The sequence below is a fragment of the Opisthocomus hoazin genome, chromosome 8 (genome assembly GCF_030867145.1).
Source record: "Opisthocomus hoazin isolate bOpiHoa1 chromosome 8, bOpiHoa1.hap1, whole genome shotgun sequence".
NCBI classification, from domain to species: Eukaryota; Metazoa; Chordata; class Aves; order Opisthocomiformes; family Opisthocomidae; genus Opisthocomus; species Opisthocomus hoazin.
The window spans coordinates 15,677,347-15,703,262 of NC_134421.1; the positions used below are offsets into that span (position 1 = coordinate 15,677,347).

The 25,916-nt window shown below is 59.6% G+C and overlaps 1 protein-coding gene across 4 annotated transcripts; it reads left to right on the forward strand.

The window, feature by feature from the left end:
- Positions 1–94: 94 nt before the first annotated feature.
- TRIOBP (TRIO and F-actin binding protein) lies at positions 95–22,196 on the forward strand. Of its 4 annotated transcripts, none has more exons than XM_075428706.1 (19): positions 95–671; positions 1,985–2,118; positions 3,555–4,028; positions 4,826–4,958; positions 5,322–6,305; positions 6,529–6,624; positions 12,080–12,136; positions 12,465–12,533; positions 12,699–12,788; positions 13,643–13,752; positions 14,209–14,767; positions 15,415–15,525; positions 17,530–17,677; positions 18,087–18,198; positions 18,673–18,832; positions 19,178–19,291; positions 19,595–19,681; positions 20,540–20,703; positions 21,403–22,196. In XM_075428706.1, exons 1-18 carry the CDS (start codon positions 558–560, stop codon positions 20,699–20,701), a joined length of 3,714 nt encoding a protein of 1,237 aa, XP_075284821.1. In that variant the 5' UTR covers positions 95–557; the 3' UTR covers positions 20,702–20,703; positions 21,403–22,196. The 4 variants fall into 4 exon arrangements, with proteins under 4 accessions (XP_075284821.1, XP_075284822.1, XP_075284824.1 ...); XM_075428707.1 differs by lacking the exon at positions 95–671 and adding an exon at positions 2,959–3,214 and having other exon boundaries at positions 2,063–2,118; positions 3,644–4,028; XM_075428709.1 differs by lacking the exons at positions 95–671; positions 1,985–2,118; positions 3,555–4,028; ... (1 more) ...; positions 5,322–6,305; positions 6,529–6,624 and adding an exon at positions 8,024–8,098.
- Positions 22,197–25,916: the final 3,720 nt, after the last annotated feature.

The window sequence follows — 25,916 nt, forward strand, 5'->3', positions numbered from 1 at the left end:
CAGTTTTGCAGTTGACTGTCCTACAGGTCTGAGAAGTGTTAGTGGGATCAGAAAGTTTAGGAAAGGTCTCAGCAGGTTTCCATATTTCCTAAGCTGCTTGTAGCTATCCCTTTATGAGCAACATAGTCAAGAAGAAAGGTTTTCTTCTTGTGCCTTTTAAGAGAGCTTGAAGGAACAAAACTTCCGTCAAACAAAATAGCAGGATGTGAGCATCATTCCCTCTGTTCACAGGGACTCCCAAACCGGGGGGTGTCAGCAGTCACTGGAGGGTGCAGTGCAGTGCCGCTTTCAAAATGAGTCCCTGCTGGAGCATACCCTTTTATTATCTATAAATATATGGATCGTACTGATCACCTTGCCCGTGGATGCCCTTCGATTCCAGTATTGCCAGCTGAGAGCAGCAAACTTCCATCTGGGAATAACATTCCTGCTTCCACAGGAGTCTGAGACTGGGGGACGCTAAGCTCTGGCCTTCTGCTGCTGTTCCTTCCTCCTTTTCCTCCTGGCTGCCCCCTGCCAGCAGCCCATCAGCCGAAGATCTTTCCTTGCTATGGAAGATGTCTGGTTTCGTAGAAGACGTGCCCTGTATGAACTTTGAAGCCAACATATTTGCAAAGAGCCTGTGCCAGCACTGTTTCCGAGCCTCAGGGGCTCACCAGCATGCTGTCCAGGTGAGCTCCTCCATCCCACCTGGAGGCTATGAATACTTCATTAAGTGCCCCTTTGTTCCTTGTTGAGACTCCATATGCCTTTGTAGAGATGGAAATCCCTAAGACAAAGGCTCAGCCGGGCTTTCTAGATGTCTTTGGGAGAAAGCTGCATGGGGACAGAGTCTTCCCAGGAATGGGAATCCATCATTTAACCATGCCCAGGCCAGAGCTGGGAGCCACCCTGGCAGGGAAGGGCTGGAGACCAGGTACGAGTGGCTTGGTAGATCCTGGAAGGGAAAGCAGGGGTCACAGATGCGAAGGGGAGACTGGCAGAGCAGGGTCCCATCCTGGATTAATCTCTGCTTGATACCTGCTGGCATTTACAGCCTGCTCACCTAAAATACGGTCCTGGTGGATGTCTCTGTGGCCCCTGGCTGTCGGCTTAGGGCTGGGGCTGAGTCCTGTTCCTGGGGCAGCTGCAGCGAGCTGTTCTCGGAGGGGAAGGCAGGAGGGGAATAAATCTCACGGGACTTCGGGCTCCAGATATCTGGATCCAACACGGTCCTTCGGCACAGGGCTGGACGCACAAGCCGCTGGCTGCCTCTGACCGGCCAACAGCCGGTTTCATATTCACGGAGGGTTTCGTGTTGTTCTCTGTCCTCCAGGAGCAACTGGCCTGGGATGATGAAATAGTAATGAGCCTCCCTCTCTCTTTCTCGCCTTCTCCCTCTATCCCCCTGGCCCCCAGGCCCTCTAAGGTTACCTCAGCCCTTCGCCTGCGATCTGCTCAGAGCTGTCGCCTCTGAGCAAATCCCAGTGTGGGTGAGACGCTGGAGGGGAGGTGACGCGGACAGCCAGCTCCCCCCTGCTGCTCGTAAAGCCCACAGGTAACAGGGCTGGGGAGGATGCTGAGATGCCTGCAAGCCCTGATAGAGAGGCAGAGGCTGAGGCTACAGCCTTCTCTGCAAAAAAAATCGCCCTCCCTCTTGGCTCCACTGCCTCTCCCCGGGCTATCCGAGCGGCGAGGGAGAGCGGCTGCCAACAGCATCAATGCCGACAGGTTGGGGGAGGACAGACGATTTCACTGAGCCCTCATCCGCACGCGCTGTCTCTGGGATGCCTGCAGCGTTCAGCATCAAATAGGAGTGTGCTAGTTCTCTCTGTCCTCCTCAAGTAGGAGAAGAATCTCAACAGTGGGCTGGGTGAAGCATCAAGAGCCCTAGAGGCCAGGCTGCTCTCACAGGAGGTAGAAGAAGCAGGCATTTCTGAAGGGCAGCCTTCTTCCTCATCCTCGACACGCTGACGGCACGGTTGCATCCCCTTCTTCCTCGCAGGAGCGTGCCGTGGAGGTCGCAGGGCGCGATGCCGGCAGCAACACAGACCCAAATGGGCCCTGGGACGCCCTCCGCATTTTAGCCCCCCAGTGCGAGGTGTACGTGTGCGTGGGGCCAGCGGAGGGGACGGAGCGGTGAGTACCAGCCGGGAGCTGTGCTGCTCCAGCGAGCCCCCTCGGTGGGAAGGATGGAGGAGGGGGAGCGGGAAGCTGAGCAGGGGGAAATCGGATGCCTTCCCGCTGATACTCTGCACACCGGTGCCTGGGAAAAAGGGCTGAGCAACCCCCATGACATGCCCTCTAACTGGTTTCCTCTTGGATGTCCCAGGAGAGGTCAGGGGGCCACCAAAAGAGTCTCCTTTCTCCTTGCTACCTCTAGAACAAGGCTGGTGGTCCCAGAAAGGGCTCTGCCCATCCAGTGGAGAAAAAGACAGTGTGGCTTGGGCTGCCAGCACTGCCACCCGCCCCTGAGCTCTGCGGGCTGTGCTGACCACCAGCTGTCCTCTCTCCCTGCCCCACAGCTGGCACGAGAGCAGGGGATCTCCCCTGCTCAGCCCTGGAGCTGAGGGTGAGCACAGAGAAACCGGCACCGACCCCAGCGCCTGTGCCGAAGCCAGCTCCGCGCTTGCCAGGGTGAGATGGGGATCTCTTGTGCTTTGGGTTGTTTTGGTCTCCCCAGCCCCCTTGGCCCTTCAATGCTACTTCTGCTGGGCACATTCAGAAGGTCCTGAGATGAAAGGCGGGATCAGCTTGAGACCCTTAGTCCCCACAAAGGAGGCTTTCCCCCTAAAGAGCACATGAGATTTGCTCTTGGATTCCCCCATGTGGATTTTCCTACGTTGTTTCTTGCCATGCCCATTGATGTTGAGCCGGGGTCATCTTATGCTCACCCAGCTCCTCTCCTGGTTCCTTTTTACCAGCAGCTTTGGGCTGAGCAGGCTGTAACTTCTCATATATGCTCTTACCTCCTTCCAGCCCACAAAAGCTGCCGGTCTGCATTGCAGAGATCTGCCCTATCTTGACTCCCAGGACGGGGAAATGACCCGGTTGTGGGAGAACACTTTGAGATCGGGCAAACGGGACATGATGAGCTACGTGGGCCACAAAGAGGAGGTGCGGCTGCGAGCCTCGCAGGCAGACAGACCCAGGTGGGCTCAGCCCGCTCCCCCTGGATCCTGGGTGAGAACTGAGGCCCAGGGCTTTAGGAAAGAAATCTGCCCGCTGAAAGCAGGTACACTTGGCTTGCTCCCGTGTGAGATCCTAGTTCTGGTTTGCTTTCCACCCAGGGGTCTCTGAAGTTCATGGCAGATCTTTATTTAGATTTAGCATCTCTTTACTTATTCCTGGTCCCAGGAAGCATTCAGCACCTCCACAGGTACTATACGTAGGGATGAGGTCCAGAGTCCATAAGGTGGCATCTCTGTGTGTGCTGACCATGAACCATGGGTCTCGAGGGTGTTCTCTGTCTGCATGGTTTGATGTGCCCTTGGTTCACAGTGCTGTGTCCCAGCCCTCCAACCCCACCTGGAGGGAGTCTGGGTTTTATCTCTGCCCTCCTGGACCGTTTCTAGCTCTCCTACGAAGACCTGCTTTGCCGTGGATGTGGTGGCATCCCGCGTCGCTTGTGCCTTCCCCAGTAACGGCCTTCTCCCCGTCCCAGAGCATCGTCCCGCCAGCCAGAAGCCCAAGGAGAGCTGGCCGAAGCACCGCATAGAGAGTGGCTATTTCTCCCTGGAGCAGCGGAAAACCAACCCTTCCCAGGCATCCACCTCAACACGTGCCGCCACTGGCTCCTCGCCGGCCCACAGCGACCCGGTGGGCAGTGGTGGGCGCTTCGCTGGCTCCCGTGTTCGGGAGCCCCGTGGGCACCCCGGCGGTGCGGGCACGGAGGGGCAGCGTGGGCTGGAGAGGCAGGAGTACACGGTGCTGGCAGACCTGCCCAAGCCCAAGCGCCTCGGCCAGCGGGATGCTGTCGACCGCTGCGGCTCCCGCACGCTCAGTCCCGGCCGGGTCGAGGTGGAGAGGATATTTGGCTGCGAGCGCAGGTGAGAAGCAACGGTTCTCCACAGTGGTCAGAGGTGGAGGATCACCCCCCTGTGCTGTCAGGGGGCCTCACTTCCGAATCGTCATGCCTCAGGGAGAGAGCAGGGCTAGACGGCAAGGCTCAGCTTTCAGTTGTGCTTAAACTTCCCTTAAAGCACAGGTTGGGTTTAGGCTCAGCACCTCCCATCCTGGGGAGCTCCCCCACCGCAGCACGCAGGCAGCAGAGGCCGTTGGAAAGGTGGAGCGAAGCTGCGCTGGTGGAAGTGGAGGGAGTAGCCCACCCTCCTCATCCTCCCAGCCACCTCCTGGAAGCCACAGGATGTGCTGTGGAGTGGGGCAAGCCACAGAACGGGGGAAGGAGGGAGGTGGTCCCTGCTCCCAGAGTCAGCGACTCCCCAGGGATCCAGGGTGTGTACTGTAGGAGCCGCTCAGGAAAGGATCGGGGATGCCAAGAAGTCCCGTGCTGCTTGGGTCTTGGCTGGAGAAGCACGAATGGCTCCAGTGTTGGTGGCATAGGACAGGAGGGGACATAAACAGGGACCAGGGAAGTATCCTGGGGCAGGTGGGTGGGATGTGAAGGACCACATGGAGAGAAGCTTAAGGAGTAGTGCGAAGAAGATATGGATGAGGCAGCAGGATGCGAAAGCTGGAGTGATTGAAGAGACGGAGACAGGGAGAGGTTACAGTGCACACGGTGTCTGGGGCAGGTGGAGGTCTGTGGGGTCAGGCTTAGGTGGAGCAGGGGCTCTGTATCCGAGCTGAGCCTGGCGGCAGCTGTACAAACTGTATGTGCCCGCAGGAAATCAGAGACCCTGGAGGCATTCCAGGCCCTGGAGGAAGGCCGCGTAGACCGGCTCGATGGCAAGACCCCGGTGCCACCCAGCAAAGGACGCCTAGTTCGGAGGCAGTCCAGCCCCAGCCTGCCCAGGGAGGTGAGGCTTGGCTGCACAGCAGGACCCCATCCCAACTCCCCACGCTGGGTTGCTTTTCCCTGCCACATTTTCCTCTGTCTCTGCCACATGTTTCTCTCTTCCATTCCCCTGCTCCCCCTTCCCTTTATTGCCAGCCCTTCCCCTGCCACAGGCCAGGACTCTGCTCTTAAATAGCAGCAACCCCTTCACCCTTTGGGTGCAAGAGGCTTTTCTTCGGTGCAGGCTGGCTCCATGCACAGGGATGCCACTGCTGTCTGGGGAATTATTTAACCAAAGCATCTCCCAGCCCTAATCCCACCTTATTCATGCTCACTGGCACTTTTTTTAAGAGGTCTCTCTGCTCTCTGCCCCCGACATCCCTAGGGCCAGCGGCTCTCCTGGCACCTCGAGCAGCGCAGCAGAGACCCCAAGGAGCCCCTGCGCTCCCCCAGCCCGGCTCGGCACCCGGAGAGGACCAGCAGGAACCAGGGGGATCCCCCGCGCCCCGCCAGCCCCGGCTGGCTGCTGGAGAGAGGCAGCCGGAGCCCGCGCTCCGCAAGCCCAGCCCGTCGGTCGGAGAGGAGGGCAGGGGAGCCCGTGAGCCCTTCCTGGTGCTTGGAGAAGAGCTGGAAGAGCCGAGGGGGGCCTGGTCGCACCCCAAACTCGGAGAGGGGCCAAGCTGCTTGGCAGGCAGGGAGTGCAGGGCAGGTCCCAGCGAGGAAGAGCCGAGGGGACTCCCTGCACCCTGCGGGCTTCGGGAAGGGCTCGGAGAGCAGCGGCCTGAGCCGGGCAGGGCCTCCGCCACGGTCCCTCAGTCCTGGGAGACGTACGGAGAGCACGTGGAGAAGCCAAAAGGAGATCTCCCCTCCTGGCCCGGTGCGGGGGGCAGAGAGGCAATGGGTGAAGCCCGGGGAGCCGCTGCACCTCAGGGGGCCCGGGAAGCCATCCGAATGTGGCTGGCAGAGCCTCCGGGAAAAAATGCCACCTTCCCACCCTGGAAAGGGCACCGGCAGTGACTGGAAAGGCCAAGGCAAGCCCCTGCGTCCTGTGAGCCCAACACGACCAGTGGAGCGGGACTGGAGGGGTCGGGGGGATGCCCACCAAGCACAGGTGTGGGAAAAGGACTGGAAGCGCCAAGGGAAGCCTGTGTGCCGTGCGGACTTGATGCACCAGATGGAAATTAACTGGAAAAGCCCTGTTAAATGTCTGGACGTAGGACTACGGCCGGATGACAGTTGGAAAAGGCCTCCGAGTCCAGCACAGAGGCTGGAGGACGACTGGAAGGGTCCTGAGCACACCCGAGACACAAACAACCCAGAGAAGCCATTGGAAAGTGACTGGGAGAACAAAAGGCTTCTCATTTATCATGTGAGTACGGCAGGAGCCAGAGCTGATGGGGACCCTGCCAGGTGTAAAACTGGCAAGCACGGAGTGGGTGGGTCCCCTGGGTTGCAATTCTGTGCACCCTGGCTCCCCCGGAGCCTGTGCTTCTCCAGGGGAGCCACGCATCGGGAGGTGGATGCTCGGATCTGGGAAACCATGGTGAGGACAAAACCCACATGGCTTCAGCTCCTGCGTCCTGTCCCTGCAGCCCCAGCTGAGTGGAGGTGCGTTCCTACCGCAGAGCAGCGCCGGCTCCTCGGGAAGCCCACAGCCACTCTCGAATGCCAGCGAGAAGCACAAGAAGGTAGGGGCCAGGCCCTGGGGGTGGTGAGGAAGGGCGGCTGCCCTTCCCCGGAGGTCACCACGGGCAGCACCTGGGTCTCCTGTGCTCGGTCTGAGTGGGCTCAGCGCGGTGCTGCCTTCCTGTGACCTCCTGGGCACCACGCTCACTAACACCCCCCCTTTCCCTTTGTCCTTTGCCCATTTCTTAGGTGGGGAGACTGAGGCACGGATACATTTTTTTAAAGCCAGAGAGGGGCAAGCAGTAGACCTGGGACTAAAATCTCAGCATAGCTGCTTTCCTTCCCTTTATTATTGCCCGGTGGTAAGATGGCACCGAGGGTATTACAGGGATGAAGCAGGCTTTAGTGGCATGAAAGAAGATACAGTCAATTGTGTTGGTGTTCCTGGGATACCAAAAATGGCGTGAGAGCGGCTTTGGAGGGCTGTAGAAAGCGTCCCAGGAGCACGTGTAGCTGGCAGCTGCACCTGATTCCCTGGCTCCATTGCCCTCTCCGTGCGTCAGCCGTCTCGGCCAGGTTGTCCCCAGCTAGGGCCAGGCTTCGTGCTTTAGACGAGGACAAACCGCAGCCGGGCAGGAGGCTCCCGAAGGCCCCTGACGCTCGCAGCTGGCGGTGTCCCGTCCTGCCCTGGTCCGGAGAGGAGCCCCAAGCCCTGAGCTTCCCCTGCACGACCGGGCCTGGGTCACACCCCCGATCCCGGGGTTTCTCCAATGCTGAGCTCTGGGCCGGGCACGGTCGCTTTGCCTTGCGGTGAGAAGCAGCACCTGGGCGGAATCGCCCAGTGGAGCGACGGGCAGCTCCCTGCCCCTTTTCCTTCGGGACCCTCTCCAGCAATTCCCATTCCCTAGGCAGGGTGGCTTTCGGGGGCACCGGAGATCCCCGTGGACCTGCTACCACCTCTGCCAGGATTGCAGATCCCTGCGTTAGGGGTTCATGGGGGGGGGATAACACCCAGCAGCTTCAGGAGGGAAGGTGAGGGACCCCACTGTGTGCGCACACACGTCGGGGCTGCTGAAAATCCCTGGAAAAAAAGAAAAAAAATCCCTCGGCGGCTCAGCCCGGCACTCCCCGGGCTTCAACTTTGCCCGGGCCAGCGGGGAGGGGGGGGACGCGGCTGGGCCCCGGGGCCGCCCCTTTCCGCGCGTCCCGGCGGCTGCCATTGGCCTGCCCGGGCCCTCCCAGGAAGTCTGGGGGGAGCGGAGACGAAGTTTTTAGGGTTGGGTTTGGTTTTTTTTTTTTTCCTCTGTTCCTCCTTTTCCTTTTTTTTTTTTTTTTTTTTTTTTTTTTTTTTTTTTTTTTTTGAAATTAAGGAAGGGGGGAGAAGGGGAGCGCGGGGCGGGCGGCGGAACGGGCATGGTGGGGCCGCGGAAGCCGCCCGGCCGCTGAAGCCGCCCCGCCGCCCTGGCTGCCAGCGCCCGGCCCCGCCGCCGCCCCGGGCCCGGCCCCGCCGCCGGCCGCGGAGCCCCCGCCATGACGGTGAGTCGGGACCCCGGCGGGGGGGGTTGGTCCGGGGTGGGGGGGCCGCCTCGCCCGGCCGCTGTCCGCCCCCTCGGCGGGACCCCGGCTGTCAGCCGCCGCCTCACCGCGGTCCCGCCGCTCCCCGCCCCGGGGGACTCCGGGCTGAGGCTCGGTGCCTCCTCGCCCCCCTTCCTCGCTCCCTTGGCTCCGGGGCTGCTCGTTGGGGTGGCTTCGTTGGGGTCGGGCACAGCCTCACCTGAAGGGGCCTACAGGAAGGACGAAGGGGGACTTTTCACAAGGGCATGTAGTGATAGGGCAAGGGGGAATGGCTGTAAACTAAAAGAGGGCAGACTTAGATTAGATATTAGGAAGAAACTCTTCACTGTGAGGGTGGTGAGGCACTGGCACAGGCTGTGCCAGAGAAGCTGTGGCTGCCCCCTCCCTGGCAGTGTTCAAGGCCAGGCTGGATGGAGCTCTGAGCAACCTGGTCTGGTGGAAGGTGTCCCTGCCCATGGCAGAGGGGTTGGAACCAGATGATCTTTAAGGTCCCTTCCAACCCAAACCATTCTATGATTCTACACTGATAGCGTGGAACCGGGCTGAGGCCCTGCCAAACTCACTGCACTGATGACGACCGCAATCGGATGCGAAATCCGCATCCCCCCGGGCACGGGGAGCTCCCGCTCCCTGTGGGAACCAGGTGCAGTTTTGGGGCAGGGAGCGTCCCAGCCCTGGGGTGAGCCAGCCTTGGCGCAGGTGTCTGCCGCAGCCCAGTTGGGTGATGGGGTTGACGGGCTGGGCTGTGCCCGCCGGCATTTCACACGGCGGCGGTGGGAAAGGAAAGGCAGAGCCTGTTGCCTGCTTGCTTTTGCGGCACGTATGGGTTTGGGAGCTGCATGCGTGCCCTGGCCTGGGAGTGGTTTTGCTTCCACCAAATGGAGCGGTTTTGCTTCGTGTTCTGGCCTGGGGCCCATGCTTTGTGGAGCGGGTTCCCCTTTTTGGAGGAGAGGAGACACTGTGCTTTCCGGGAGGCCGAGAGCCCCTCGCACCATCTCTCGGAGGCGAGAGGAAGCAGCGCTTCGGCACCTGCGGTCGCAAGGAAGTTTTGGGAGCGGGAAGAGCGGGAGGCACAGTGATGGCAGAGGCTGGTGCTGGAAGGAGCGCACCTGACCGTCCCATCCCTCCCCTCTGACATAGAGCTTCCTCAGCCTGACGCAGTCTCTTCTCCATCCCGGCGCCTCTCTGCCACCCAGGAGCCATTCTTTCGCTCCCACCCCATCCCCTTTCCTTCTTTGGTGTTTACATTCTTCAGATACTTGCAGGCTGTTATCACCTCCCCTGTAGCCCTTCTTCAGCCAGAGCAGGCAGCTGCCTCTCCTTAACCTGCTGTTGTAAGCCAGTCCTTCCAGATGTTACCTTCTAGATGTTTACCCCCACTGCCTGGACCCCCCTCCAGTACCTCTGCCTGGCCAGCTGCAGGGCTGAACCTATAGCTCGGGTGGGTACGGGTGCGACCAGGCAAAATAGCTTCTGCCGCCTCCGGAGCCGAAGCCTCGCCATCCGCAGCCCCGAGCTGCGCTGCAGGGCCCTGCGTTTTGCCGGGGGTGCATCCTGCCACATCCTGGCATCCCCGGCACCCGGATCTCTCTCAGCGGTTCAGCTTTCCTGGATGTTTCCTTGTCTTGCTGCTGGGCCGTTTCCTCTAGATGGGGGGGTTTGGTTTGAACCCTGCTCTCTTCTCTGCTGGTGTCCTGAGCTCTTGATGCCGGATTTGGTTGTGGGGAGGGGGAGCTGAGAGGCTTTAAGCACTTTGTGCATCAGCTGGTGCCTCATCCTACGGTACCAGCCCCGCTATGACGAGAATAGTTCAAAGCCAATTCCAGTGCTGTGGCTCTGTGGCTGGCAGGGAAAAAAGCAGGAGCCCTGTGCTATTCGCCTGCTTGGGAGAAGCCCTCCAGGGGGGATTTTCTGGCCCCAGCGCTGCGTCAGGGGCAGCGGTTCTGGCAGGACTTAGTGCCGGTTTTCCCAGCGGCGTACATCCCGTGAACGTTCGTTGTTTTGGCACCTAGTGCTTTGGGAATTGTAAATCCTCAGTAAGACGAGAGCCGGCTGATCCGCAGGACAGCCCCAGCCAGGAGTCCTCTCCCTCCTTCCCTCCCTGCATTGTTTTTCCACCTCCGCAGAGCCCGCCCGGCTCTCCTCTGCCGAGCACACGTGCGTCCCGGGAGGGGGGAGGTTGCGCTTTGACGTTTCGCCTCCTTTCCTTCCCTCCCGCCGCTCCCAGTTTTCAGCCGGAGCTGAAGTCACAGGATTGGAAGGGATAACGGGAAAAAGGGTGGAGCTGCCACCACGGGGAAGGAATTAATTTTCGGGGCGCTTTTTCAGGGCGGCAGCGCGGCCGGCGGGACGTCCGGGTCTGTGGGGATGGGGATGTGCGCGCGCCCGTCGCCTCGGCGGGAGGTGAGGCATGGGAGCCTCCTGTGCCCTTTCGTGTTCCCTCCCTTCCCCGGGTGGCTCAGGGCTGCAGTTGAATGCTTTTGGCTGGGCCTGGAGCTGTGGCAGCCGGTGACCCTCCCCTTGGCAAGGCCTCCCCGTGCCTGCTTGAAGCAATGTCCGGAGCGCTGGGGTGGGCTGGCACGTACTGGGCTCCTGCTGCCCCATAACCTTGGGTGTTACCCAAGAGTGGCAGCTCGGGGAGGTGAAAGCAGGGGAGAGCTTGGCCCTGGCTGGGGAGCTGGGTTTCCTGGGGAGCTGCAGCCGGCTGCCAGGCTCGTTTGGGGAGTGTGGAGTGGCCATCAGCTTGCAGAGCAACCCCTTCTCGCTAGCTCAGTCTCAGGTGGTGGTTGTGGCACGTTGGGACCAATGGCAGCTTCCCCAGGGCTGGTAGATCTGGTGCAGACCGTGGGGAGGTCCAGCTTTGGCACCATCACCTCTCCGGCACTGTCCCTGCCTGGTTCGGCTGAAGAAGAAGAGGCAGATTGACAAACTCCGGCTTCCTGGGAGAAGAAGCATTGGGCTGAATTGTTTGGTGGTGCAACTTCTCCGAAGCCGGCAGGGTTGGGAGGAGGGACCAGCTTGAGCCTGTTTGGCTGAGCCGTTCCCCTGAGTCAGCTCTCCGGCACTCCGCCTTGGGAAGGAGATAAACTGGTTGGGATGCCGCATCAGTGGAGCGAGGTTAGGAGGCGGCGGGGAGCGGGGGGGAAGCTTCTTTCTAGCATGAGGTGATCTGGGTGAAACTCTGTTCATCCTCATCTTCGGTAGCTGAGGCTGGGCAGAGGGAAGGCTCTGCAGCAGGAGGGAGCAGAAAGAGCTGGGTAAGAGAGGAGCCCCCGGCATCTCAGAGAGGATGGAGTCTTGGAGAGGGTCAAGTCTCGGAGAGGATCTAGCGCTGGTTATGACTGATTTCATCTTTACCCTGGGGCACATCATTTAAAGGCAACGTGTTTTCACAGCTGTTGAATTGCCTCCTGTGCATTTGCGGTGAGGCCTCTTCCGCAGAGAGCTACTCATGTCTTTAATAAATGATCGGTGGTGAGGTTACCGGAGGGACGTAGCTCTGGGGCACGGGCGGCCAGGGTTTGGACAAGGCACGTCTGGTTCTTTGTGACTTTGCCTCAGTCTCCAAGGCAAGCCTCGTTGGTGGTGGTGGAGCACTCCCTTCTGCCTGCTTTCCTCGTCCCTGCCTCCCCCTCTCTGAATAAATACCTCCGAGGCACCTTGTGGAAACCTCCCTGCTGCATATTTTCCTGTAATTTTTTTTAAACCTCTTTCCTTATCTCCTGCTTCCTCTTACAGGAACGACTGCCTGCTGCTGAGAGCTAAATCCAGTCCTCCTCCGCCACTGGGTCCTACACCCCCATGAGTTTCCTAAAAGCGATGCCAGGCTATTCCTGCTGTTGTTCTGCCGCTGGGGACTCGCCTTCCACCCCCCTGTCATGAAAAGCCCTGTTGTGGGTCTCTCCCAGACAGTAACCCTCTGTTTTGTCCTTTCCTCTCCAGCCAGATCTCCTCAATTTCAAGAAGGGATGGATGTCCATCCTGGACGAGCCAGGAGAGGTAAGCCCAAGGCGGGGGTCTTCCTCTTCCCCCAGCCCCTGCTGCTAGAGCAGGCGATTTCCTTCCCCCTCGCTCGCTGAGGTTGCTCCTGCTGGGAAAGACAGCGAGAAGCCTTTGGTGGAGGTGCCTCACCTTGTGTGCAGGCACGGAGGTTCTCCCAGCTGAGGGGTGCGAGGGGGAGCTGGGGGGGACGTGGAGGAGGGGGAAGAGAAGGCCGAGAGGTCATGGCGCAGAGCGTCCCTCCCTGTTCCTCCGCTTCCCCCAGTAACTGCCTATCCGTTTCCCTCCTGTCTTTTCCCTTCCCTCCCCCTGCCCGATCCGCCGGCAGTGGAAGAAGCATTGGTTCGTGCTGACCGACTCGAGCCTGAGGTATTACCGGGATTCGAATGCGGAGGAGGTAAGCACAGCCAGCCTTTCTCCAGCCCTCCCTTCCTGACCAGGGGGGCAAGGAGCGCAGCCCTGGGGTGACCGGTGTGCTCCGGGGAGAAGCGGCAGCGTTCTGACGGGTGCCAGAGGTGGCGAGATGTTGCCCTGATGTCCTGGCTGGTGGCTGTGCTTGCAGGCCGATGACCTCGATGGAGAAATTGACCTCCGCTCCTGCACGGACGTGACGGAATTTGCGGTGCAGCGCAACTACGGCTTCCAGATACACGTGAGTGTCTGGCACGGCGTGGACATGGAGCAGCGGCGCTGAGGGACGCTGGGTGGGAATGCCTGCTCCCTCCCTGCGCCGAGATGCCGAGCTGCAAGCTGTGAAAACCTTGTGCCGGGGTGGTGGCCCGGCGGGGCTTGTTGATGACATGTGGGCGGCAGTGCTGAGGGACAGGAGTGCAGTCTGCCTGCAAAGGAAGGAGGAGCAGGAGGTGGCTTTGCAGGGCTGGCCGAAGGCTGTGCTGGAAGCGGCCCAAGAGCCAAGCTAAACACCAGGAGTGTTGACATGACCCGTTGGCCAAGGCAGCTTCTCTAGAGCTGTAGAGAGGGAGTGGTGAGTGAGCACAGCAGATCTCAGCGTAGCCTGGCTGACCGTGCTCTGAGTAACAACCTGTATCTTGGATCTGGCCCCAGTACCATCCTGTCCTCAGCTGCTTGCTGTAGCAGCAGAAGATGGCTGCCAAGGCAGTGCAAAACCCAGTGGATGTGCAGGGTTGGGCACTTCATGGTCTGGGTTCCCCTGCTGTACTCCAGCACCGGTGCCCAGCTCCCAGCACCTGAAGGACCGGATGACACCAGCTCACATTTGGCCAAACGTGCTGGCAAAGTTTCTTTTGCCTTTGCTTGGAGATGGTCTTGCAGGAGACCTGTACGTGGGCTTTCCCACAAAGAGTGTGTCTCGACTCCCACCCCTCCACCTGACCCCACGAGCACGGGCGTCTCCGAGACAGCGCTGGTCTCTCGGCACTGTCCGCTATCCATGCAAGTGGGTGCCCAGGGGTCTCGGGGAGTGAGAGGGAGCTGCTGGCACCTTTGCCAGGCGCTGACAGAGCCTCCGTCGCCTCCCCGTTGCAGACGAAGGATGCTGTCTTCACCCTGTCGGCGATGACCTCGGGCATCCGGCGCAACTGGATCGAGGCCCTGAGGAAGAACGTGCGCCCGGTCAGCGCTCCGGACGTCACCAAGTGAGAGCCGCCCTGCGCCGCTTCTTCTCTTCCCCGTCTTGCTGCCCCTCTCCGCTAGCAGGCAGGGACCAGGAAGGTGCCTCTGGAAATCCGGCCGCTCCTGGAGCAGCCCTGCGCGCACAGAAGTCCCCCTGCTCTCTGCTCCTCCTGAACATGGCCAGGAGACACCGGCCGGTGGCAGAGGTTGAAAGCCTGATGGCTCCTAGTCTTGCACCCACTTTTTGCCTCGCCAAGTTACTTTAGCCCAGTTTCCCTGCCGGTGTAGCTGGAACTGAGGGAAAATCCACCCCACGGGGGAGCCCGTTTCCGTGAGGGATGGGATGCTACGGGCCTGGCTCTGCACACACTGTGGGGTTTTATAAGGCTGGGCTGAGCCTTGGGCAGCTGGCAGATGCTTCCGCCAGCATCCTTGCCCACATGGTCCCTCTCCTTCACCAGCTGCCATTCTGCTTTCAGGCTCTCCGACTGCGATAAGGAGAACTCTTTCCGTAACTGCATCTCCCAGAAGGGCTTGCTCCGGACGGAGGAGCAGCAGCGACCAGGCTCGGGATCCGACGGGAACTTGAAGGGCAGTCACTGGAAGGCAGACGGGCAGCGCCGTGCCTTTGACTACGTGGAGCTGTCTCCCTTGCCACGGGACCCCGGGAATCAGGGGTGCCCGCAGAAGACGAGAGGGAGCGTGAGGATCTCTGACCAAACTCACAAGCATGAGGAGCTGGAGCGGGATCTGGCCGTCCCTTCGGAGGAGAGGCGGAAATGGTTCGAGACCCCCGACGGCAGGGTCCCAAATAGCGATGGCCTGGCGGGGGACTCTTCCTGCAAGGCGGGGGAGAAGGACCTCCCCGCTCCCCCGCTTTCGGAGGACCAGCGGATTCGGCTGAATGAGGAGATAGAGAAGAAGTGGCTGGAGCTGGAACGTCTGCCCTTGAAGGACTCGCGGCGGGTGCCCTTGACCACACTGCTGAACCAGAGCAAGGGGAGCCATGCAGACACCAATGAGGAACTGAAAAAAGAGGTAAGAGCGTCCCTCCTCTCTAAAACTGCGATTCCGGTGGCCCCTCAGCATGTTCCCTGGCAGCAGGAGGCTCTGCAGAAGAGCAAGGCAGAGGTGCAGGGAGCTGTTCATCCTTTCTGGCTCTATTTGCCACCCCTCGAGTGCAGGAGAGCTGTTGCAACTGAGTAATGCAAGGCTGGACACCTGCTCTCATGTGCCTGGAGAGGTTCCCCAGGCCACGTTTCAATCCAGGACAAGTTAGCTGGTGGCACTGCTTGCTTGGAGTCTGTGTTTTTGGGGAGTACATCCTCAGCCTCTCTTCTCTGGCTGTTCCCAAGCCTACAAGCGCTTCACCTGCCAGCCTTTGAAAGGAGCCGTGTGCTTGTCTGTCGACCCAGCTACGGTTGCAGCGGTGGTTTCCTCCAGCACGAATCCACCTCTGGAAGTTGGGACCTCTCCTCCCCTCCTTGCTAACGCTTACCGGGCTGGGGCTGGCTTTGCTGGTTTGGTCCCGTGGCAGGCTGCCGTTCCTGTGGGAAGCAGACATCTCCATTGGCCCTGTGTGGTCTTCCCTGCCCCTAAGCCTGGGGTTGTTGGATGTGGCACGTTGGTTGGGTCATGGCACTTTCCCACCCCTGACTGAGCATCTCTCTCCCTCCCTGGCGCAGGTGCAGTTGCTGCGGGCGCAGCTGGAGTCCTGCCGGGCCCGAAATGAGAGCCTTCGGGAGGCGGCGAAATCCCAGGGAGACAGCCACGTGCCCCGGGGGTACATCTCGCAGGTGAGTGGGGCACCGGATGCGGGATCCTGGGGCCGCTTCCAGTCCCAAACTGGGAAATGCTGGGACTGGCTCATTGCTGAGCAGGTGTTGCTAATCATTGGGTTGCCGTGGTGACCCTAACTGGGCCCGCTCATGATCAATGTTAATTACATAAAGGCTGTTGCACGGCCTTAAAGAGGCCAGAGTATAAACAAGAGGAGGAGAGTTAGGGGAGAGGTGCAGGATCTGTGCCCTGCTCTGTGTGTGGGCACAAGGCTGGGCTGGGCTGGGTGGGCAAGCGAGTGAGCCACCCCCCGAGCTTTCTGCCAAGTCACCCGCACGTTCCCCGGCGGTTTGCAGCTCACCACGTGTGGTTCTTGCTAACGGGGGCTCCCAAATCTCTTGTTAAAAGCAGTCCATCGGGCCCTGGGGAGCTCCTGTCCCTGCCAGAGCTGCCTGAGCCCTGAAGGTCACTTTGACAGCACAGCCTGTTCATTTGCTGGGAAGACACGTGGGAAAGCCCTCAAAGCAGGGTTTGCGTAGGCTTCAGCCTCTCGCTTCTCCTTGTTTATTTGTTTTCCTCATCATGGACTCATCTAAAGCAAGCAGGGTCACATCCCACAGAGATTTCCTGGGGGGAGGCTGCCGTTCCACCACGCTGTGGGGGTTTCAGGATGTGCCCTACGTGTTGAAAAATACCGCGGGGGGAAGGACATTGGGGCTGTCGAAGCCTTTTGCAGTGGTTTGGCTGTACCTAGCACAGATAAAGAAATCCACAAGTCCCATGGCACGTAGCCCAGCCACTTACCGGTTGCTCTGTCATCTTGATTTAATATTTACAGCTCACAGGCCTCTTTATGGTCAAAAAAAGCAGGAGTGGGGAGGAATGGCACCTTATCTTACTAATAACTTGGCTCAAAAGACCAGCGTTTCACATCTGAGGCCAAACTTGGCCTTTCCCCAAAGGGCTCGTTCTCTCTAAGTCTGCCGAGGTTCGCAGCCACAGTCTGTGGACAGATCACCAAATTGATTCCTCGCCTTTTCTTCTCCTTTGGTCGATCTGCGAAGCTTCCCAGCTTCCCTCGTCTCCGCAGGGAGGAGTAGCCAGCGAGGATTTGCATTCCCACAGCGTGTTGCAATGCCCTTTATATCAGCCTTTGCCTTAGAACTGGGGGAAGGAATGGGACGGCAAGGGGCTGTTGAGGGACAGGATGGCTTCCTGGCTCTCTGCTGATGTCTTAGAGGCGTTGACTTTTTAAAATAATACTTTGGCATGGTTTGGTGGTGAGCAAATCATTCTGAGGGGCTTGGGGCGATGCTGCGGGCATCTGGAGGCAGAACGGAGGCGTAGCTCTGAGGCGGGGACCGGTTTGCTTTGCTGTAACGCCAGTTAACCACAGTGCTCAGCACTGAAAGAACCATCCCCTCGGTCTCAGAGCCGTCAGAAAGGAGCGCGAGCTGTGTGAGGAGGATCCCTAACCATTAGGCCCTGGGGAGGGCTCTTTGGCAGCCTCCGTCAGGCCGCAGGGCAGTGCATGGTGTCACTTTTCAGGAGAAGAGGCTCAGTTTTCCTTGATGCCAGGGGATGCTGCTTCATTTGAAAGGCAGATAGCGAGACGCGGTTCCCGCTGTTGATCTCCTCCAGCCAGGCAGTGCAGCCTGGTGGTGTGTCTGGACTGGGGTGTCGGGCACATTAGTCCCAACTCTCTGCCCAAGAGGAGTGTTCCTGTCTTGCTCCTTCAGTTTTAAGAAGACCAAGAGGAACATTTCTTCCTCTGCAAAGCACAAGGGGGTTGCAAGATGTGTGGCCCTGTGGAATGGTTGTGTTCGGTGATAAAAGTGCCACCTTGGTTTCAGAAGGAAAAGACCCTCTAGGGTTTCTAGTGGTCTCACTTCTCTCAAAACGGCCTTGGACTTTGGTGAGGTTTGCGAAGGCAGATGTCAGCCCAGCCTGGTGCCTGTCCTGCCTTGAGCCCTTCCTCCTGCCCTCCTGGTCCCTCACCCCTCCTTTCCCCGGCACGGCAGGAGGCCTGCGAGCGCAGCCTGGCCGAGATGGAGTCGTCCCACCAGCAAGTGATGGAGGAGCTCCAGAGACACCACCAGCGGGAGCTGGAGCGGCTGCGGCAGGAGAAGGAGCGGCTCCTGGCAGAGGAGGCGGCAGCGACAGCAGCAGGTAGGGGTGGACACCAGGCTGTGCCCCCTGCTCAGGTAGGTCCCTCTTGCCTCCCCCAGATGTCTCTTGGGAGAAACCAATCATCCCAGTCATCTGCGGCCACACTGCTGTCCCTACTGGTGTGATGCTGGTGCTTCTGGTAGGCAGGCAGGAATGGCAGAGATGGCAGGGAGCTCCCACGCTGCCCTGTGTTCGTCTCCTTGGCAGCGCTTGGTGCCTCGGGATGGTCCTGGGGTGTGGAGAAGGTGGGGGGTGCCCCGAGGGTGGAGGGGATGGAGGGGGATCCTGCAAAGTGAGGTCTGGGAGCCTGCAGCAGCAAGAGCTTGGCTGCTTGCCTGGCTTTTTTTCCCCCAGATGTGCTGGAGCTGGCACAGCCTGATCCCTCATCTCCCATTGTCCCCCTCTGCAGCCATCGAGGCGCTGAAGAAAGCCCACCGGGAGGAGATGAACAAGGAGTTGGGCAGAACGCGAAGCTTCCAGCAGTGCGGCTCAGTCCCAGATGCCCTCCAGAAGCAGCACCAGTGAGAAACCGCTTCCCCCACTCCCCTGCCTGATGCTTCTGCCCTGTGCCGGTGTTACCACACCAGATATGTGGCCGAAACCCCCAGCTGTCCCCCCTGCTGACTCCCCAGCTCCCTCCCTGGGGGCAGTGGGCGCCCAGCAGTGACTGCCAGGGCTGCTGGAGCTGCAGGGCAGAGAGGTTTATCCTCTGCTTGGCTGTTTTCCCTGTAGCACCTCCATTTTCCTTACAGCTTCTTCCCTCTATTTTCTTTACGGAAAGCCCCTCCATTTATCCTTGCATGCCTTGACGCTCCTCGAAGCACCACGCTTGTGTGTGGCATGGTGGGAATTGAAGCCTTTGTCCACAGGGGACATTGTTTTGTGCCAATGGCTGCTGTGGGCAGAGGCTGTCCGTGGCAGGGGGGAAGATGATGCCGGTGGCCAGAGACTGGTGCGGGTTGTGGGGCAGCAATGAGCTGGTGCCTCTTCGACAGGTTGGATGTGGATTCCCTGAAGCGGGAGCTGCAGGTGCTTTCTGAACAGTACTCCCAAAAGTGCCTGGAAATCGGGGAGCTCACCCAGAAGGCAGAGGAGCGGGAGCAGACGCTGCTGCGCTGTCAGCAAGAGGGGAAGGAGCTCCTCCGGAAAAACCAGGCAAGAGAATGGCTTTCCCTGCCAGCAGAGACCACAGCGCACGTTCCTCCCTCGCACAGCACTGTGTTAAAACTCACCAGTTTGTTCATATTTCTTCCCTTCCGGGATTTTATCGTCAGAAAGAAACAAAATTAAGAGTTAGAGGCTGTAGGTGCGCCTGTCTTAACTACGGTGTTAAATATGGCAAGTGTAGTCGTTTCTGCTGGTTGTAGGTGCTGCCGTCGCCTACGGGCAGGGGGTTACAAGGAGGTCTCTAAGCTGGGGCAGGGCTGGCATGAAGATGGAGATCAGGACTGCAGAGACCTGTGCGGTGGCTGCTCTGACGTCTTTTGGTTTTCCCTGCAGGAGCTGCAGACCCGCCTCTCGGATGAGATCGGGAAGCTGCGAAGCTTTATTTCATCACGGGGCTCCGGGGACCGCTCTCCGCACAACAACGAGCGGAGCTCCTGCGAGCTGGAGGTACGGGGGTCCCCCAGGGCTGCCCCGCTGCCTCCATCCCCACCCTGTGCCGGGGGTCGCCTCCTCGCGGCGGTTTTGGCTTGGGGTGCGTGGGAAGGGGGTGCCGGATGGAGCAGCGGGGCCGGTGCAGGAAGGAGGTACGCAAGCTTCCCCTCTGCCGCTCTCCCGGGGCGCTCGCGACGCTTCCTGCCTCCTGGCCCTTCCTTCCTTTTCCACCACCGCGCTTGCGCCGGGGCCCGCCGGCCTTTCCAAGGCGGTGGCTCTTGTGTCAGCTCTGGTTCTTCTCCCCCTTCCCTGGCCCAGGTGCTGCTGCGGGTGAAGGAGAATGAGCTCCAGTACCTAAAAAAAGAGGTGCAGTGCCTCCGGGAGGAGATGCAGATGATGCAGAAGGTTGGTGTTTTCTGGGAGCTGTTGGGAAAGCAGCAGGAGAGGGGATGGAGGGGAGTGCCAGGGCTGCATGTTGGCTGGGTTGGATGGGGTGCTCAGGCCAAACCCTCCTGTCACCTGTGCTCCTCGTCCATGCCCGCTCCCGAGCGCACTGTGACCACATGCTGGCATAGACTTACCTTGTACAAGGGAAACCTGATGGAGGCTTTGCTGCTGGTTTCCCCAGGTGTATGTACAAAGAAGCGTGGACAAGCCAGGAGCTCTTCTTTCCCGGGTGGGAAGCCCAGATGAAGCCTGCCCAGCACACCGCTTCCCCAGCCGCCTTCTCTGCCCCTGGTTGTCCCCTCGCTGGGTGGATGTGTTTCCTTGGGCATCATTGCTGGGTGTGCTGCTCCCTCCTCTGGCAGCAGCTCAAAGACCCCTGCCAAAGGGGAACCTCAAAGAGGCTTTGAGATTCAGTGATGCTTCAGGAGTTTATAACTTTCTCACCTATCTTTCTGCCGTGTAAGTGGCTGGGACCAGCCCTTGCAGTGACCTGCAGCTCTGGTGGGGTTTATTTTCCCATAGAGCTGACCCAAACGCACACAAGCTGTGGTAAAGCCCACATCGCCTCCTCAATCTGTTGCTGCAGATCCCTGATTTTGCAGGACCAGCGACTCTGCCTTCTTCCCCAGCCCAGGGTTTGGGAAGCACTACCTCCGTGCTCCTTTTCTGAGTGGTTTATGCGTGGCCTGAGTTGGGATGGGCTTCAAACCCAGGACTGGCTCTCCTCTCTGGCCCTTTTCCTGCTGGACTCGCCTTGCCACCTCCTCCCTAATACCAGCTCTAAAACCTGCTGTCCCCTCTTCCCTCCCCTGGCAGGATAAGAGATTTGCCTCAGGGAAGTACCAAGACGTCTATGCGGAGCTGAATCACATTAAGGTGCGCTCAGAGCGAGAGATCGAGCAGCTGAAAGAGCACCTGCACCTGGCCATGGCGGCTCTGCAGGAGAAGGAGTCGCTGTGCAACAGCGTCGGCGAGTAACGGTGAGCACCGGGAGGACCACGACGTCCTCAGCTAAGGCTGGCTGCCCTGCTTTGGCAGGGGGATGGGGGCTGCCGGTTTCTCCTGCTCCACTCAGCACTGAAACTTTAGGCTTAAACTCTTCCTTCTCTGCTTCTTGCATCCTCTTGTCCTGCACACCTGTTGCCCCTGATGTTCTCCCAGGGTCCTCAGCCTTCTTTTTGCTGTGCTGCTCTTGCTGGTCCTGCAGCCAGCACCAAGCCCTGCTCAGCCAGGCTGGGGTGGGAGTCGGCCGCCTGCTGGCCTTCACCCCCTGGCTTGGGTGACAGTGTGGGGACAGTTCTGCACTGCCTACGTAGGCGATGTTTCTGCTGCATTTGCCTATCGGAGCGTGGAAATTTTAGGTCTGCATCGAAGCAGCCCTGACTAGGGCCAGCCCTCCTCCTATGCTGACCTGCAGGTATCCCTGCCGCGGCTGGGAGGGAAGCAGGGTGACAGGAATGAGGGCGTCCTGTTGTCCAGAGCACCTTCTGCTTCTTGCTTGGATGCCGTGGCTGTCGGGATTGGGGTCACCCTGCTCTGCTGGCGCTTGCTGGTGGGCGCCGAGACGAGGGGGTCTGTAGCGGGGCGCCTGACGACCGTCTCCCGGGGGAGCAGAAGGGGTGGCGTTTCTGCGCTCGGTGTGGTCTTTCTGAACCATTTCTGGTTTTGTCTCTCTCTAGGTCTGCTCTTCGTTTGTTTATCTGTTCTTGTTTTGTATTTGCTCCATTCCTCACTTGTGGGGAGGAGGAGGTTGGATCCCATCCGTTATCACTTTGGCAAGGAATCCCGCCCACCCCCCAGCCTCCTCACTCCCCTCCCAAAGCTTTTTCGATGAACCCCTTTTGCCTGCGTACCTGAGCACATTGTTTGGACCGGCTCCTTACATGCACCTTCTTCAGGATTTTATATGTGAAAATTATATTTTATAGAGGATTTTTCCCCCCCCGGGAAGAAGGGGAAGAGGAGGGGGAAAGCTTTTACTACATCACCAGCCTTTTCTAACCTGAAAAAGAGATTCTGGTTTTCCCCCCCTCCCCAGCCCCATTGCTCCCGGCCACACAGCCACCTTCGGCACACATTCCCTCTCTTCCAAACGTCTCCGCGGCTCTCCTGGGATGTACGGTGAGGACCATGCTCCCCCTGCCGTGCCACCCCCAGGGACCTGAGGAGAAAACATGCAAGCCATAGGAGGGAGCTGCCGGGGCAGTCTGCCATGGACCTGCTTGCCTGGGACTTCTGAAAGAGGAGACCTTGGCAAGAGTCCGCATGATCGAGCTCTCTCCGTGACTTTCCTTTGGCTCCTTCAAGAACCTGAACTGGCAGGAGCCTAGAGCTACGGCGTCTCTCCTTGCTGGGGAAGAGGAGCTGTGAGGCTGCTACTGCGCCCGCCAGAGCCCAAGGTGGCAGCTGCTGCTGCTCTGCTGCACCCTTCAACTTTTAACTTAATAAAATCTTCCCCTTTTGCTGAGAAAAACGCGTTCTTCGAGGTCAAGGCTTGCCACGTGCCCCTAACCCAGTGTGGTGATGGGGGGTAATTTTTCCAGGTTCCTGTGTGATTTCTGGGGCCCGTCGCTTTGCTCCTGGATTTGGGGAGGGGAAGCAGCGGGAGCACCCCCAGCCACCGACCAGAGAGCAAGAGGAGCCCTGCAGTGCCATTACCCAGCTATCTGCTCCACCTTTGGGCTTGGGGGGGAAATAATCTGCTTCACCACACAACTCCGAAAAACCCACGCGCACCCTCAGCCCCACGGAGGAAGAGCTGAGCCTGGGCTGCATTAGTAACTCCAGTACTGGCACGGGCAGATGGCACTGCAATTTACTGGCAGGTAAACAGTATGTATAGAACCTGGGGGAGATCAGAGGGATCTCAGCCACTTTCCTCCTACTGTTTTTGGGTGAAGCGTGTTGCTTTTTTGGCAGGGTTGGAGGACTTGGGGGTGACTGCTTCTCCTTCAGCCACATCCCAATGTAAATGTGAGCTGTGGCTCTGCAGAGAGGCTTCTGGCAGTTACGGAAGAGCCCTAATTGCGGGCTCGTGCCAGGGCTGGAGGCACCAGCTGAGAAGGGGAAGATGAAGGGTTCTGGGAGGACCCGTGGATGGATGTGATGGATGTGTCAGCTGAGAGGCTGGAGTACTGCGAGACGTGGGGATGGGAGTGGGGTGTAAGGACGTGGTGGCAGCCGCAGTGAGCAGAGTCAGGGCAGCACGCCTTTGCTCAGCGTGTAGTAACCTCACCGTGGTATCAGCAGCCCCTGGGACAGTGGGTGTGGGCAAATGCAGACCCTGTCCTCCACGGGCATGGCTGCGGCCACTGCTTTCCATAGGTAAAGCAAGGCAAGCCATGTCCTAAGTCCCAAATTCCGGTTAAAAAGGGTTGCTGCGCGTCAGGCGTGCAAGGCGCTTGAGCAACCCAGCGGATGGTGCAAGAGGCCGGGTGCTGAGCTCCCCATCGCACCCGCGCAGAGCCAGGGCTTGCTCTGGCCGCCTGCCTCCAGCCTAGAAATCCTCCCGTCCCTGCACTGCCCGAGGTCCAGGCTTTTCCCTCCGCCTGCCAGCAGGACGTCGCTGCCAGCTTGACGTCGTCAAGCTTGGGACAGGGCGAGCATTTGGCACGCTGGGAGCCGGAGATGGGAAGGGGAGAGGGGATAGAGCAGCTCAGGGCAACTGCTGCCAGGCTGCAGGGGATGGTCTTGCCATGGGGCATTGGTGGGGACCAAGAAAGGACGAAAAAAAGGGGGGTTCAGGGCACAAGTGTAGCAGTCTGGGGGGGGGTGTGCATGGTTTTTAGAACAAACAACCACTGAAACAACAGTCTGTGTGGTCGTACCTACTGCTGGGGGAGGAGACCCCCAAAAGTGGGGCACTGGGGGCGAGCAGAGGGTAAGCGAGGGGTGAACCGCAGAGTGCTGGTGTGCACAGTGCCCGCCACGCTCTCCACCAGCCCTTCGGTATCTTGTGTTTGTTTGGGTTGGTTTGCTGGCGTGCTGATGGTTTTTTTATTTTTCCCCCTTCCTGACCAGGGGCTGCCGACCCCGATAAACGTGTCGTGTAAGCGCAGGCGAAATGTGCGGGTGCCCGACATGTGGTCGAGCTGCCCCTCCTCGAGGCTCTGCGGCTGCAGATCAGCCGCCGGCCGGGCAGCAGCCTCCCGTCATCCCGGGGTGACAGGGGACCGCCGCCTCCCAAACCATCGCGGCGTTAATAGGGCGGCCCCCGTCTCGCCTGCGGCGGGGCGATAGGGACACCCCGTCGTCCCCGCATCGCTATCTCCCGGGTGCAGGGGAGCTGGGTGGGGGGAGAGTGGCAGGGAGAGGAGACGACCAAAATGCCTGCGGGTGACAGGCGCGGTGGCCGGCAGAGCCCAAAAAAAGCATCCCAAAGTGATGCCTGCACCCCATCTGCTCGCTCACAGCTGGGTTGTGGCTGCAAGAAACGTCCCAGCCTCAAGCACGGGGAAAACCCACAGCCGTACGGCACCCTGGTTGCGTGAGAGCCAGCACCCCGGCTTGCATAAGGAGCTTGTCCTTAAAAACCAGCTTGTAAATCTTTCAAAGCAGTGGTAATCAGTCCAGCAGCCAGAGGCAACACCCCTTCGCCCTTTATTGGCATTGTTCAAGCATGTTCTGCCGTTAGCAATGGCCGGGCCGAGCGGGTTTGTGCTGGGCTGGCCCTGCTGCATCACACGCCGGGGACTCGGGGCTGAAGCTCTGATGAGCACGGCTGGAAAATCAGCCGGTTTCCCTGGTCTGCCACTGAAAAGGCACTGAAGCACTTGGATCTGAGTGCCAGCGAGGCCAAGTCCCACTGCTGGGATTTCGAGTCTCTTCGAAAATGGAAACTAAAATAAATTGTTGTCACTGCCATTAGTGGCCAGAAGTGCCCTGGTGCGCGTGGATGCCAGTGAACGGCCATCCTGCCCCTGCAAGGCAGGAACTCTAACCCGGCAGATCCATAGCATGTCCACAGTGGGCATGGTTTGATTGTTTTAAGACAAAATCCGCAGCTGGAAGCGCGTAAATCCCCGTGGGGTCTGGTTGAACACAGTGCGGGGAGGGAGGAGAAGGTGAGTGGGATTACAGGGAGGATTCCTCTGCCAGGCTTTGTCCTCTGGGGTTCGTTGGAGAAGTGGGATTTCGGAAATGCCAGAAACGGGAGGCACAGGAGGCTTGGAGCGGTTGGGTATCTCTCCTCCAGGAGAAAAGGGGGGTGCAGGGGGTAACCCACCCCACCCTGGGCATGGTGGCGGGTTCCTGTGGCCGAAAATACAAGCCCAAGCCAGGCACAGTGGCATGGGTGGCCCGTGGGAATAATTTTTCATTCTGGATGAGCCCCCCGATGCTGCCTGCAGTGGGGTGCCAGCGGTGCTGGACCCTGGGTCCCAGAGGCGGCAGCAACAGGACAAGGGGCAACGGGCACAAACTGAAGCACAGGAAGTTCTGTCTGAACATGAGGAAGAACTTCTTCCCTCTGAGGGTGACGGAACCCTGGAACAGGCTGCCCAGGGAGGTTGTGGAGTCTCCTTCTCTGGAGATATTCAAGACCCGCCTGGACATGGTCCTGTGCAGCCTGCTGTAGGTGACCCTGCTTCGGCAGGGGGGTTGGACCAGATGATCCCCAGAGGTCCCTTCCAACCCCTACCATTCTGTGATTCTGTCTGCATCCCACCTCCAGCCCCAGCATCCTGCTAGGGGCCAGAAGACCCCTCCGGCCTGGCCAGCACATGTTAAGGATGCACCAGCGTAACAGTGCAGGATTCAAGGGGTGTTCTCCAATATCAAGCAGGGTGCTTAGGGGTTACCTCGACCAGGATCTTCCCCGTGTGCAAGGCCAGCAGCAGCCTGGTGAGCTGTGACCGCCCATACGCCTTCCCTTTTCCAAGCCGCTTGGGAGTGTTCCCCCTATTTTGACCGTCTTAAAATTAGGGAGCTAGCTTGTACGAAGGGGTCGGGACCCCCACGTAGAGGGGAGCGGGCGTTTGCCTGCCAGCAGCGGCACCCGCCGGAGGAGGCTGAGCAGCCCTGGTCAGCTGCAGGAGCTGCCCAGGTGACCGGCTGAGATTAAAACCCAAATTTTCAGCCGGCGAAAGTTGGGTAAAGCGCCTGTCCTCCGCCTCCCCGGCCACTGCGCTGCCTTCAAAATGGCTGCCTGGTTTTTACGGCCGGAGGCTCCGCAGTCAGCCCATGGTGCTGTGCC

Bases quoted from the DNA above. Each gene is read 5' to 3' on its own strand.
- TRIOBP (XM_075428706.1), top strand. From the start codon at position 558: ATGTCTGGTTTCGTAGAAGACGTGCCCTGTATGAACTTTGAAGCCAAC. The intron at 4,029-4,825 runs GTGAGAAGCAAC...ATGTGCCCGCAG, and splicing joins ATATTTGGCTGCGAGCGCAG to GAAATCAGAGACCCTGGAGG. The intron at 13,753-14,208 runs GTGAGAGCCGCC...TTCTGCTTTCAG, and splicing joins AGCGCTCCGGACGTCACCAA to GCTCTCCGACTGCGATAAGG.